The 14,614-nt window shown below is 46.0% G+C and overlaps 1 protein-coding gene across 1 annotated transcript; it reads right to left on the reverse strand.

Moving 5' to 3' along the window:
* Positions 1 to 3,929: 3,929 nt before the first annotated feature.
* Positions 3,930 to 4,435, reverse strand: MYCFIDRAFT_211819 (uncharacterized protein). The gene has a single exon (XM_007930374.1). The coding sequence runs from the start codon at positions 4,331 to 4,333 to the stop codon at positions 3,971 to 3,973; it is 363 nt and encodes a 120-aa protein (XP_007928565.1). The 5' UTR covers positions 4,334 to 4,435; the 3' UTR covers positions 3,930 to 3,970.
* Between the last annotated feature and the right edge of the window lie 10,179 nt (positions 4,436 to 14,614).

Raw genomic sequence — 14,614 nt, forward strand, 5'->3', positions numbered from 1 at the left:
CGCTACTAAAATTCAGGTTCGTACCTTAGCCGACGTGTTTAGTAAAGGCTAATGCGAACTTATTGTTATTCGGTTTAGGATTCCGCATTGTCTATACGAGGTTATTAAATAAGGTACTTTATAGGAAAAACGGAGGGAGGGAATTGTAATCCTAATCCTTATCCTTATGCTTGCTGCAGTAGTGCAGTTCAAGTTCTTTCTCTTGTTTAGGCAAGAGGACACGAGTGGAGGCGAAAGTGATCGTCGCTCAATGCTCGAGGGTAAGCGTTTCATGTATCCTCTGCGGCGTGAGACCTGTGAAGACGTCAGATTTTGAAGAGTTTGAGAATGCAATGCTCAATGCCTGCTCACGACGTCATGCTCAAACAGAAACGTAGGGGGATCAACAGAGACATGCTGGTTGATGGTCGCCACAGTGACGCAGCAGTGCTGACAGACAGGCGTCCGAAACGAATGGTCGTAGCCTTCAGAGTTCGAAGTGATGCTGCTTTGCGAACTGAAGTCGTGTGGTCCTTCCGTTTCTTTCCGAATGTGTTTGCCTCATCACACACCGCTGTGTCAGGTGCAAGCGAGGAGGCCAAATCGCAATCTCGCAGACAATCTCGCAAAATGGGAGTTGGAATGGACACCGATGTCATACATTCACCGCTTGCTCTCAGGTACGCCATACACAGATGTGGGGAGTGAGCTGTGGTGCCGCAAATTCGTGAGTACATGTACATGTGCGTGTAAAGTATGTGTCAACCATACTTCACATGCCACATCCTTAACAGAACGCATCGCCACCAGAAGGATCAACATGCGGAACCTGTACAGGACTGCCTGAGCACATACAACCACCAGCACAGTTCGCTTGGATGGACCCTCGTTTACGAAGGCCGGAAGGTCCAGGCAGTGAGGCAAGTGCAGCGATACCAAGTCGGTACCAGGAGGTTCCTGATGTGTGGGACACGAGCGAACGAGAACCGCCACGCTGAAGTTCCAGCAGGTGAAGCGAGATCATCTGCGCGGCGGAAACTCTGCAAGGTGGAATAACTGCCCTGTTCACCGCTGGAACAACTTGACGCCGCTGGCGAATGCCCAGCTCCAGCATTCGGGCCAATGGACCGTGAGCCCTATCGTCAAAGTGGATCCCGAGAATAGTGTTTGCAGGCTGTTAGGGTAGCCTTGTCGATGCAGATGCGCAGCCTTGTCGCCCGCACCTGGTAAGGCAGGTACGATACAACAAGTAGCGAAGTACCGACACGGGGTGTACATATGTACAAACGTACAAGGACAGGCACCAGGAGCTCCGTGGGAAAGCTTGGTTTCTCAATCCTCGAGGGGACAATTGACAGGCTAGGGGGCCTGGACGACAGGCAAAGGTTCCCTGGTAAACTTAACTTTCGCATGAGGTCGAAGCTAGCTGGTGAAGACCGGAATTCGTTCCTCTTATGCCGAGGGATGTCATATGGAGGCAATAGTGAAGTTACTAGGCAGGAGAGTGGCACTTTAGCGGTAAAAGCGGTGATTGTGGTTTCAGATTCGGGAATGTCGAATGCGGCAGTGGCGAGGAAATTTCGAGACTGCCACCGATTTCACGGCGAGTATCTAACTGTGTTCACCGAGACTATCGAGCGTCTTTTCGCAGTCTGCGGACTACAGTGGTCTTTCGCGGCGCAATTCAAGGCCTTGAGAGTAAGTAGCGGGTTCGTTTCCGTCCCGTATCTCTCGAATACGATAGCGATTCAAGGATGTAGTCCTCATACCCAAGTATTGTCCTCATTGAGAAGTTGTCGCGGACGGACGAATGAAGCCAATTGTTGATGTTCGAGTTCTTGGAAGATAGGCCAGTGAGATTGCCTTTCGGCAGCAGACCGGCATTCCTTGAAGAACTCCTCCTTTCTGGAAGCCTTCTCATCTAGTCATGACTGGGATACTGGTGCCTTGCAAACCATGGCGATTACCAGCTCGCAAAGGAACGAACTCGCACATGCTAGGGCTCGGTCGGCTAGCTGGGGCTCGGTTTAGAGTCCAGGAACTCGCACATCCCTTCGTTGTTCAAAGTGTCTTTTGAGACAGAGTTTCAAGGTTTTCAGGCTTTCAATGTCTGCGGGAAGACTGTGAACGGACCAGATTTCTGCTTGTGCGCGCGTTGGTCTGCACGCAAAATACCCTGCGCCACCAAACCTTGCTATCTCTGGGGACGACAATGCTGAATCATAAAGGGATTGCGAGCACACAGTACGCCGCGCATGCAATAATCTGATAGCGCGCAAAAGGCCATCACACTGCGAGCGCGCGCACGTAGCATTGGCGGCATTGTCACACGCTCATTTCCCCCCACCTGTCATCCCAGAATGTCTGGCGGCCAGAGTTCTGTCATGCACTAGGACTCGAAGCTTGTTCCGAGCTCACCGGAGGCTCATCTGTTGCATGTGGTTGGTTGTATTGGCGTCGTCATAACATCCCACGCACGCTCACCGCTTAGACTTGCTGCCACTCTCCCAGGACAAGAGCCCTTGAGCACATCCTTGTCGGACGATAGACTTCTTCCAGAATAGTATCCTTGCTTCTCGAAGAAGTTTATTCACTCCCCGGAAGGGCAACGGTCCCGGCAACCTTTATCGTTTGTATACAGCGGCTTCGCGCATCGGAGGGCTATTACTTTCACGCTTAACAGTGAAGCCGAGTTTCCAATTGGCCCAAACCCTTGCTAGCCCAGAATGGGGCAAAATTGATAGCCTTCCGATGCGCGAAGACGCTGTACGGAGTAGGTGAGATGATGCGTGTGCGGTTCCGCATGAATGCAGGGTCCACCCGATGCCGCGGTCGGTACACATGTTCTCAGAGCAGCAGACATCGTTCGCTGGTCCAACCCCGTGCGCATCGGTATGAGTTTCCTGCAGTCTTTCTACTGTATGCGCTGCGGATATGCCGGAAGATGTTGCGCAGAATGTTACTCTCGTCTTACAGCGTGCGCAGTCGCGCCGTAGATCGATCAGTCCACTCTCATCGAGAGTAGACAACTGATTGTGACTTTGTTGCTCCCACTGATGCAACAGCGTCTTGACGTCCCACCAAGCAACCGCAATAGAACGGGCTCATGGTGGAAAATTGAAGTGGCAAAGCAGATGGAAAACCTCCGTCGCTCCCTTACCAGCTCCATGTCCGCTCGGGGCCGATGCATTTCCGCCAGGCCATGCTGAATTAGGAATTCCATGGCGGAGAAAGGCGTATATGACCGTCTCGATTCCGTTGCATCGATTGCCTTCAGAGGTAACTTACGCGTCTTCATCGAAGTCTCCTGACGCCGGCAGATAAAAGGAGAAGATTAGAAGTACGGTTTACTGTCGACCGGGTAGAAAGTCATTGGTCGCTTAATGATTCCCCGTTCCAGTAGCCTGGTAGGATATTCGGATAATATCTGGCTTTTCCTGCGAAATGACGTTCGGCCATGTAGTGTCGCACGTCGCACCTTCACATGCAGTCAACAATGCACATATAGTGCCTGATAGACGGCAACTGTCTGACAAGCAGGCGGCAGAAAGAGCATATCAGAGAAATTCGGAAGCGAATTGATTTGCCCGTCTCCACCACGCAAGAGCACCAAGAAATATCGCCTTTACAGTACTGGTCGGTTCGCAGTGAATTTCGAAGGCAGTCATTGTATCACAGCTCACATATTCTACAGCCAGGTGTCCGATTTTGGCGTCTGCCACCAAAGCCTTTCCAACTCAAGCGGCAAGCGACAAGCGGCACGGCATCCAAATGCGGTCGATGACAACATTGAACTTGGCAGTGACATGGGAGCCACGGCGTGGAGAGCCCGTTCAAGTGTCTGGTCTTGGGATCCTGCCGGCTGTATCTTTGGATTTCTCGAATGACTCAATGGCGGTGTCGGACTGTTGTGACCTGAGACAATGTTGCGAGATATCGAAGCCAGGCCAGTGCTGCCGATTGTCAGGATGTATGAGCGATCCACGAGCTGTCAGTGAGCGCAAGGAGCGCAAAGAGGGAAGCGAGTGTGCGGCCAAGAAGCACTCGGAAACGACGCACCAGAAGAAAGGAGCGTGAAGCAGGACAGTACGCGATAGACACGAGGCGCGCTTCTGTTGTGACGGTCAACGGCGCATCTGCCACTGCCACCAACGCGCATCCGCGTCAGATTTGCATCGCTGAAGAACACGCCGCTATATTCATCGCGCAACTGCTTGCACACCTTCAAGCACGGCGGCATGCGAAAGGTGGCAGCGAAGCGGAGGAGGTCGTCGACCACGAGCTCGTCGCACATCTGGTCGCGCAACGCTGGCGGGAGACACAGCAGCGCGGGCAAAGCGGCAGTGGTGGTCATGGTCACATCCTTGATGCCAGCGATGCGATGCGATGCGAGGCGATGCTCGGAGATGTGATGGAGCTGTACATACAATCATGAATTCGCAGTGGTCGATATCCGATATCCGTAGTCAACTTCCCTGTCGCCAGCGCGCCCGCCTCTTGCTTTTCACCTTGCCAGCCACCAGCCCAACGATGAATGTGCCAACGCGCCAACTCTCCCACACTGTCCATCACCCACGACTGCCTCCGCTCATTGTATTCATACCGCAGCACAATTGATTGTACGAAGAAAGAACAACAAGCGCATTGTTTGCCCGCATCCATCGGAGCGGCAACGGCAACGGCACCGGCACCGGCAACGCCCTTCGACCACATCCTTGCCGCACAGCAACGCAACGCAACGCAACGCAAAACGCTCGAGCACTCGAGGAGCTCGAGGCGGCACGGCACTGAGCACACCACCAAACACACCGACCGCCAGGCACGTATCTCTCACCACTCCCGCTTTGACGCCAGCCAAATCCATTCGCCGCAATGCCGGTGATTCCACGAGCTTTATCCACCCTGCCCGACGATACGCGCGTCCTGGACTCGCGACAACTACGCATTGCTGCCTCACACATCACGCGTGCCCTTTCGAACCTCTCACACAACCTGCGACGCACCCTGACAACCCGGCAAAGTCGTGCTGTCGTAGCCATACCGACACAGTATGAAGGGATCAAAGCCGGTCCCTCGCCAGGTGCAGTGGCAGGAATCGTGCTCGGCAGCGTGGCCGGCTTCCTCCTACTCATCTGGTTGCTCTGGATCGCAAGCAGCGGCTCCGGCTTCATTCGAGCCACAAATCTCACGGAAGAAGATGTGGTGGTGAGACGAAGGAATCGAAGCAGAAGCACGAGACGGAGCAGGGCCAGGACCGAAATGACGAGCAGATCCCCACGACGAGAGCGCGTAATTCGACAAGAACGAATCATCAGGGATCATGTTCCTCCGCCACGAGAGCCGAGCCGCGTACGGGAGACGATTGTCGTGGAAGAGGAGGAGCGTAGAGTGCCGGGCGACGATATCGTCGAAGTCATTGAGGAGCACTCTAGTGTTGGTGTCCCACCGCCAAGAAGAAAGAGCAGGCGGAGTAGCGCCGGATACAGGTGAGCATCAGTCCAAACCACCCTCTCTCTCTCTCTCAGCGGCGATCACAGTAGCTGCTCATCATCAAAGAATCTCCGAGCCGGAATTCCGAGAGTGCAGCACTGATGTCGACAGCAACCGAGGATGAGCAGAGCAGCCTGAACGTAAGACTTACACAAGCAACACAACAGGCGCGGAGAGTTCAGTGACTACTAATTTTGTCTCGACTCGACAACAACAACCTCTTCTTCGACGTCTGCCACCATTTTCGAAACAAAACAGCATTGATTATGGATTTCACGGGACTTTGGCGGCGGCGATGTGTGCATAGTGTACAATTACGAGTTTCGAGTTCCGCATGAATGGGACGGGACGGGATGGGAATAGCGATGGCGTTTTACTTTTGCGGGCACAGATGGAGGATCTGAATTGAATGGGAGACGATGGCAGTGAGAGAGGAAAGGAAGGATGGAGATACCCCCCCCTGTTTTTGCTGTGATTATGATTAGCTTGAGTTGGCCGCCAGGTGCGTACTAAGTGACTCTCTCTCTCTCTCTGCACAAAACGCGCGTGCAAATACTAAATACGCATTATACTTGTCAAATCAATCTTCGTGGCTCTTCAATTCTCAGTTCTTAAGTATATCGCTCGAGGTCAGGTAGGCAGACGGATTTACGAAGCGGGAAGTCGACCGTCTTATTATAGTACTTAGTAGCTCGAGCTGTGTATAGACGACATACCTTATCTTCTTACTTACCTAAAGCAAAAGTTACGGACCTATAATGTAAGTTCTTAGCTTTAGCATTTGTATACCTCCTATTTCGTAGCAGACGGTAATATTCGGTAATTTTTTATTTAACGAGAATTATCGATCGACCTTTATTCGACTCGTAGGAAAGAGAAAGAGAGAGATATATATAATAATAGCGCTTCTTAGCTATACTCGGTAGGAAGAAGGGCGAAGTTAGAACAAAGTTCTAACTTAATACGTATACTCTTTCCTAGCTTATTTATATATATTATATACTAGATTTTAGAAGGCAAAAATTATATTCGTCGAAGGACTCTAACTTTCGTAATAGTTATAGGAATTCCGATTATTATTATTTATTACTAGTGTTTATATAGCTCGAAGAGCTATAAGTAAAGGACGAAGTGCTATAAGTAAAGGCCGAAGAGCTATAAGTAAAGGCTAAGGCGACAAGCGAGGTAGGGTAAGCTAGATTCTAGAAGATTCTACGGCGGCTATAGCCGTGCCGCGCTAGGCAATAAGGCGGAAATCGTTACAAATCGCGCTTTATAAATCGCGCGCCTTTCTAATAATAACTTCTTCTACTTACTATTACTTACTACTACTACTACTACTACTACTACGACTCGTTACTACTCCCTTTCTATCTTTACTAAGCTAGATACTATACCTACCCCCTATACTAGCCCCTATAGAAACCCCGAGTAAGATCTCGAGCGCTACTAGTAAGTTTAATATTATCGCTAAACCTTTATAACCGCGTCGCTAATAGTATTAGTCGCTTAAGTATTTAAAGGTAAGGAGGTTATCGATCTCGCTAGTACGTCGTCTAACGAGTCTCTCCCTCGCTCTACGAAGCGAGTTCTAGTTAAAAAGACCGGCTCTAAGAGGGTCGCGACTCTAGTAAGTCTTGTTTATAAATATATATTGCTAGATATACTAACCCTTAAAGCTCGTCGTAGGCGAAGTCTTCGTACGTTTCGTTAGTAGCGTAGTACGCCGCCTTACCTTTAACTATACTATCGTCCTCTAAGAGGGCGCTAAGACAATTAAGTACTAGTAGTCGCTAGGCACCTCTACCGTTAACGCCTAGTCGTACGCTATCCTTCTAGGCTTGGACTTTACTTGCGACTTCGACGCTAGCTCCCCCTTCTTCTAGATAGGACCTAGTAATCGATTTGCTATAGGAATCTATATCGCCGCTACTCGTAAGAACGCGATAATCTAAGAATAGTATACTAATTAAGAAGTTAAAAGTTAGAAAACGCAATAGGAAATAAGATAAGATATACTATTTATACTATAAGGCGCGGACCGATATATATACTCTACGGAGGTTAGTTAGCCCTTTATAAAAAATAAAATCTATAAAGTAACTTATAATCTTCTCCTTCCTATTTTTATCTCGTCTACCTATATAATAGATATATACTAGGCCTACAATGTCGGTTAGCGAAGCTAGTAATGTTTAATCTCGCGTTTCTTAGTACGTTACCGCTGTTATTGCTATTCGTATCGTAGTCGGTTTGAAATATATACCTAATCTAGTTAAGTCTGCTCTACTACCGCGACGACTCCTATACGAGCTCGCTTATTGCCTATTTTCCGTATATAACCGCTTGCAATCTCGCTAACACTCTCGTAATATATATCTCGAATATACTACGTCGGAAACGTAGGAGAATTAGAATACAACAATTCCGCTAGAAACTCGAAGAGTTACTAGAGCTATACTTTGCTTATACTTCGCCTAAGTTCTTCCGCTTTCTAAGATACGTCCGGAGTAAAGCCGTATTCCTACTAGTAGCTAGCATCTTCGGCGGAGATAGTCTCTTAATATTCTAGGATGCCCTCTTCCTATTCGTACTCCTTAGATAGAGGTCGAGTATTCGATTTCGAAGCCCGCCCGCTATCTTCGAATTCTAGTAATGCTACTCTCTTCCGGTTATGGTTTATATAGCTAGTATAGCTCCTAGGATCTCCTCTATAAGCGCAATTACTGTATAGTAGCTTTAGCGCTAGGTTATAGGAATAACGGCACCCTTCGAAATAACTACGGTTAGATTCGTAAGTTCTATATTTCGAAGGAAAGGGACAGTTTAGTATAGCGTAACTTCTAGCGTCTATACCGAGGATATAGACTAGCGCCGCTCGCCTCGCTCTCTTATTAGTACCCTTCTACGTTACGCCTTCTCCTAGTATACGTATATAGCCCTCTCGAAATACTAGATCTCGCCCTTTACTGCTTACGATTTTCTTTGCTAGCGCGTAGTCCGTAGTTCTGGTTTCTTAAATTTTACCTTTTTAATATACTTCTACTACTACTTATACGAACTATTACGCGTAGTCCTTTCCTACTTTAGGTACGATATTAAGGCTCGATATTATATTAGCGCTAGGAGTATAGTAGAGAACCCGAAGAGAAAGGAGGATAACTAAGAGAACTACCGGGAACTTAGCTTATATAGATAAGGGATAAGCGGCTAAATAACAAGGTTCTTAGTACTTCGGAGAAGTAGTAATACGCTAACTGTATTTAGGTAGCTAACCTCTATACCTAAAGAGAAAAAAATGCTACTACGGATAGAGAAGTTTTATATATATATATTATAGAGAATAACTACTAATCGTAGCCTAAAAGTCTTTTATATCGAAGTCGAGATCTACGTCTTAAAGTATACTAAGGATCTTAGCTTCTTATTTATATCCGACAACCGGAGCCTTTCCCTTAGTAACGTCGCCTAGCCTTAGAGTACGAGGTAGCGTTAGAGCGTATACTATCGAGGTCGGAGTAGAGTCTTAAGTGCGGGATATAGGCTTCGAGAGGAATACGGATTGTCCGGGTAGTTAGTTCCTAGAGAACGAAGGACCTAGAATAGGCGTAGTATCCTTAGAAATCTATTAGATTATACGCGCCGCAGATGCGGAACGAGGTACTAGTATAGGTACTAGCGTAGGTAGTGTCGATAAGGTCTTAGTTAGATCTGCCTACGCAATCTCCTTCGAAGGTATTATTTTAGCCGTAACTTATATTATCTATTAGGCGTTACTAGGACCCGGGGCTAAGTTCTAGAAGTAGACTAAGGAGTCGTCTAGTTAGTATCTAGGAAGTTCTACGAATAACGGTCGGCGCGAAGTTTTCGCTAGCACTATAGTTAGCGTAGTTTCTCGCCGGCTTAGCTATTATCCGACTCTAGTATCGACTAACGTCCTATCTTCGTCGTTACCTAGTACGAATGCCCTAGGACCCCTTTCTACCCTACGCGGAAGGCTACTATCGCTACCTACTTCGCGGTCTAGACCCGTAAAGTTTCGAGTATACTAGTTAGGCTCGTCTTCGGGTTCTATAGCGTCTTAAGTAGAACCGGTAGACGGTTTAGCGATTTCGGGAATATACGCTCGAGGTACGTAGTTAAGAGTACCCTACGGGCGTCGCGGTTGCTACGCTAGTCTAGTAGAGCTAGTAGGTATAGCGTATATCGCTCTACGTAATAGGACGTTAGAGGTTACATCTATAAACAGATTTCTATCCCTAAAAATAAAGTCGTAGAGACGCTTAGGCAGATATAACAGAGCCGAGTAAAACACCTTATTTAGGGAGTCGCCGCTCTACGCAAAAGCATACTTTCCGTTAATAAGTACGCGGAGGTTACACACGTCCGTAACGCGTAAGAATGCTACGAAGAGTTAGCTATAGCTAAATACGGGCCGTCGAAGGTCGATACCGATATATATAAGGGATTAACCCTAAGATTTGTTTATCGTTATTGCGAAACAAGGTCGAAGCGGGAGTTGGTATCGCTTAGGGGTAAACGGTAGGCCTTTGTTCGGATGTATCTAAATTCGCGGTATCTAGTATACTTCCTAATTATCGTCGTCTAGCAGTTTCCAAACTTTAACCCCGAACTAGAGTGTTTTTACGACGATAACCCGCGTTCCGTTTACGAGTCCTACGGTCTTATAGATATTCTGTATAATTATTATTAGTATACCTACCCGGATCCGTAGGCAAGGAATCTAGAGCTCGGTATTCTAGATAGATTTTGAAAGGCTTAAGATTTCCGGAGGCTAGTCTTTATCGCTAGGCAACTTCTCTATCTTATCCTCGTAGCGATATTCGCGAATTGTACCGTACGGTAGGTCGTCTACGATACGTTCGTTAATCTCGTAGGCGGTATCGTTCGTTATATAAAGGATAGCTCGAGAACGATAGAATACTAGGTCGTACTTAGCCTTAATAATACCCTATCTTAGAAAGACGAAATCGATAAGCTCGCTAAGGTCCTAGACTCTTCCGACGTATATTAGTAGCTTAATAAATCGATCGAACACGTCGTCGTATACAATATAGAGGGTCTAGCGGTAGAAGTCGACGTTCCGCGGATTGCTATCTATAAGCCGTATATTTTACTAGAAATAGAGCACCTTAATCTTATTCTAGATTAGGAAGGCTTTAAATATAATCGCTATTACGTCTACTTCCTTCGAAGACTTCTTATGCTCGGGAAGCACTAGAAGAGTCTATACCTAGTCGCCGCCGAATACGACGAGGACTCCTACGAAGAATAGTTCGTTACTCTAGCCGTTACTACCTAATCGTAACTTGTAAAAGAGTCGATATATAGCTATAATATCGCGTCTATTCTATATCGCGGCTTCGTCCTAAATAACTAGATAAGTCTTTCGGATTAGCTTAGCGTCTATTATATCTTACGTAATAGGACAGTCCTACCGCCCGGTATTACTTAAAAGAAGTTTAAATCGGGAGTGCGCTATACGACTACTAGGAAGTAGCTATACGGCGACACCTGAAGACGCGATATATAGTACGATAAGGCTACGTGCTCTATAGGTCGCTATAAGTATACGGTATAGGAACGTCTTCCCGTAGCCTCCTAGACCTTAAATAAAAAAGTGCGCCGTTAATAGATTCTAGTCGATATCGTTCGTAATATCGGTAAAGGCTCGCCTTTAACCGTTATTAAGAAGGTAGGCGTTTTGTTATATATAGAGTTTGTTCCCGTCTTCGTTTCCTATATCGACTAGCGCTTCTTCTTAAGCGATAGCGTTATTACTACTACGTATTTTCGCCTACGAAGGATCGGAACTCGGTAGTCTATAGCCCGATACCTTATATCCGTATTAGGGCTAAGGAGGCTATACATAATTAGCATATAACTAGGCCGAGTAAAGCTAGGGTCTTAATGCCTTAGGCAGGGCTTAGCGCTTAGCGTTAGGCTAACTCTCCTACCTTCCTCCCTCTCCTCCTAGATCTCTATCGAATACTATACTAATTTACTACTACCCTATCTACCTGCTAATATAACCCTTCTTATATAGTATTCGATCTACCCTTTAAGGGTAGCAGCTAGATAGTCCTTATTTTAAGCTTTTAGCGGTATAGCTACGAAAACTATCGATTTAACTATATTACGCCCGAAGAACGGGACCTATACGTACTATTCTATTAAAACAACCGTACCAATTATTAAGTAAGGCCTTCTATACGGCCTATTATACTAAGTCAAGCATACTAGGCCGATATCTACTAATTCCGCTATATCCGCATCTTAGGGGCTAATAATATATTATTAGTAACGCCCCTTATAATAGCCGGTTTATTACGAAACAACAACCGTACTACCGCTAGCAGCGCTAGCAACGACAACGCTAGCGGCATAGTGCCTACTAAAGCGCCTCCTACTAAAGTGCCTACTAAAGTGCCTCCTACTAAGGTGCCTACTAAAGAGCCTACTAGAGGGCCTACTAAAGAACCTATAATCGAAGGGGATAACCTATCGTTGCCCGTTAACGACATTCTTAGCAATATTGTTAACCGTCGATATAGCTAACTAGCCTTTAGGCCCTAGCTAGTAGCGAGACTTTAAGAAGCTACCTAAAACAGGCTTACTGCCCTACGTTAAGAACAATAGCTAAGGAATAATCTCCTCGAGATTCGCCGCCTATAGGAGGCCCTAACAACTAATGCTAAACTAACAGCGGGACCTTCCTCGCTATCTGTCTAGAAGAAGGATACCAAACTCAAGGACTGTACCGTGTTTAATAGCTCTAGCCGCAAGCAGTACAATAATTATATACGTGATTGTAAATTGAACTAGCGGAATGCACTAAGGGCCTTGCTAGATAACTACTTATTAGTCGTCTACGCTATACAGTATATTAATAGCGACCTAAAGCGTACCTAGGATAACTATTTTAAATCCCTTAACGATTAGACCGCTGTTTAATAGCAGGACTACAAGACTATTATACTAAACACCCTTAGCAACCCTATATTACGCTAGCAGCACGCCTAAGACTAATACCTACGTACTAAACAAAAGGCCGACTAAACCTCTCGATCCTTCGAGGCCTATCTAAAGACCCTTAAGGACGATTTGCTACCTAAAACTGATTCTATCTAGATCTCCGAAATACGCCCTAAATTAAGATAGGAATTAGTCCTTAAATTAGACCGCCGCCGTGTGTTTAAACAGGCCAATCTTATACGTATTTAATTTATAGTTAAAGTCGAAACTATAGAGCGTATAGTATAGCTATAGCAATAGTTGGAATCTAAGATACGACTATCTACTAACCGTAGTAGCCGCGGTAGAAACTAAGGAAGTACTCCCTAAACTAACACTGCTAACAATAGAAACAGTAACGACTAACGTAGGAGAGGCAGGGGCCGATACCGCGGTAGAAACCCCTAGCGAGGAAGAGGACAAGGAAGGGGCTTATTTCTATATGCCCCTAATCGTTCCTCTAGCTCTAGCGCCAATCCGAGTAGATATAGCAACCTCCTAACCGGATTAAAGTACTTCAACTGCGATAGCACTAGCTACCTACTAGGCTAATGCTATAAACCTAAGGATTAGGCCCGAATCGACCGTACTACCGCCGAGTACTATAAGCACCTTTTAGCCGCTAATACTACCCCTATCGGTCCTTCGAAAAAAGAATAAGCGCCGTACTAACCGTTAGCCTCGTACGGCGTAAGACTATCGATATTGTGCTAGCTATAATACGCTCCTACCTTATATAGGATACGAAGGGCACTACCTATTAAACTAAGGTTATACTAGATCTAGGAAATTTAGTTAGTACCCTTATTAGCTATCGCCTAGCTAAGCAATTAGACCTTCGACAACTGCCGAAGACTAACCTACTAACCCTTGCTTAGTTTAATAACGCTCGGCACTTAACCTATAGGGCCTACTATATTCCTATAGCTCTAAAGGACGACCTCGGAAATGAACGCCTACTAGACTTTACTGCCTACGTAGTAGATATAGACAACCTGTATAGGGGAGCTACTATTGTTATTAGCAACCCTATTCTTAAGCACTATACTGTAGCTATAGACTTAGGCATTTAGAAGTAGCGATTTAGAATCGCTAGGAAAGAGGACATTAAATACATTAATGTTAGCGAGTGCCCTAATAATATTAGGGTCCTATTTATTAGCAACCTAACCCTAGCTAATCCGACCGCCGACCTACTTAGTAGTAATAACGATAAACCTATGCCCCCTAATAGTATAGACCCTAATTAGCTTGCTCGCATACTAGAGCCTATTCGGGAGACCTATATTAATATATTTAAACACTACCTAGTATCGACATTGCCTATGTTTAAAGAGACGGATTATAAGATTAATATTATAGAGGGCAAGGAGGTTCCTTTTGGACTACTCTACAACCTTAGTAAGCGCGAGCTTGCTATATTGCGTAAGTACCTAGAAGAAAACCTAGCTAATAGCCGGATACGATATAGTAATAGCCCTGCTAGTGCACCTATCCTATTCGTACTAAAGAAGGATAGTGGCCTACGTCTATATGTTAATTACCGTAGGCTTAATGCTATTACTATTAAAGATCGCTATCTACTTCCTCTTATTAATAAGACCCTCGATCGCCTTTCTAGTGCCTACTACTACACTACATTAGATATTAAGGATGTATACTATCGTATCCGCATTCGTAAGGGTAACGAATAGAAAACGGCCTTCCGTACTCGCTATAGCTATTTCGAGTACTTAGTTATGCTATTTAGCCTAGCTAATGCCTCTATAACATTCTAGTCCTATATTAATCGGGCCCTTTCGGGCCTATTAGACTACCTCTATGTAGTTTACCTAGATAACATCCTGGTTTATATATACTTACCTAACATTGCGGAGTACTAGGCTATAGTCCGTAAGGTACTCGACCGCCTACGGGCCTATAGTTTGTATTATAAGCCTTCTAAATGCACCTTTGCTACTAAAGAGGTGTCCTTCCTTAGCTTCCTCGTATTAACCGAGGGTGTTAAGGCTAATCCTAACCGGATTAAGACTATTACTAAGTAGCTAACGCCTACTAGTATTAAGGAGCTTTAGTCATTCCTCGGCTTCGCTAACTTTTACCGCCGCTT

The sequence above is a fragment of the Pseudocercospora fijiensis genome (genome assembly GCF_000340215.1).
Source record: "Pseudocercospora fijiensis CIRAD86 unplaced genomic scaffold MYCFIscaffold_6, whole genome shotgun sequence".
Taxonomy (NCBI): Eukaryota; Fungi; Ascomycota; class Dothideomycetes; order Mycosphaerellales; family Mycosphaerellaceae; genus Pseudocercospora; species Pseudocercospora fijiensis.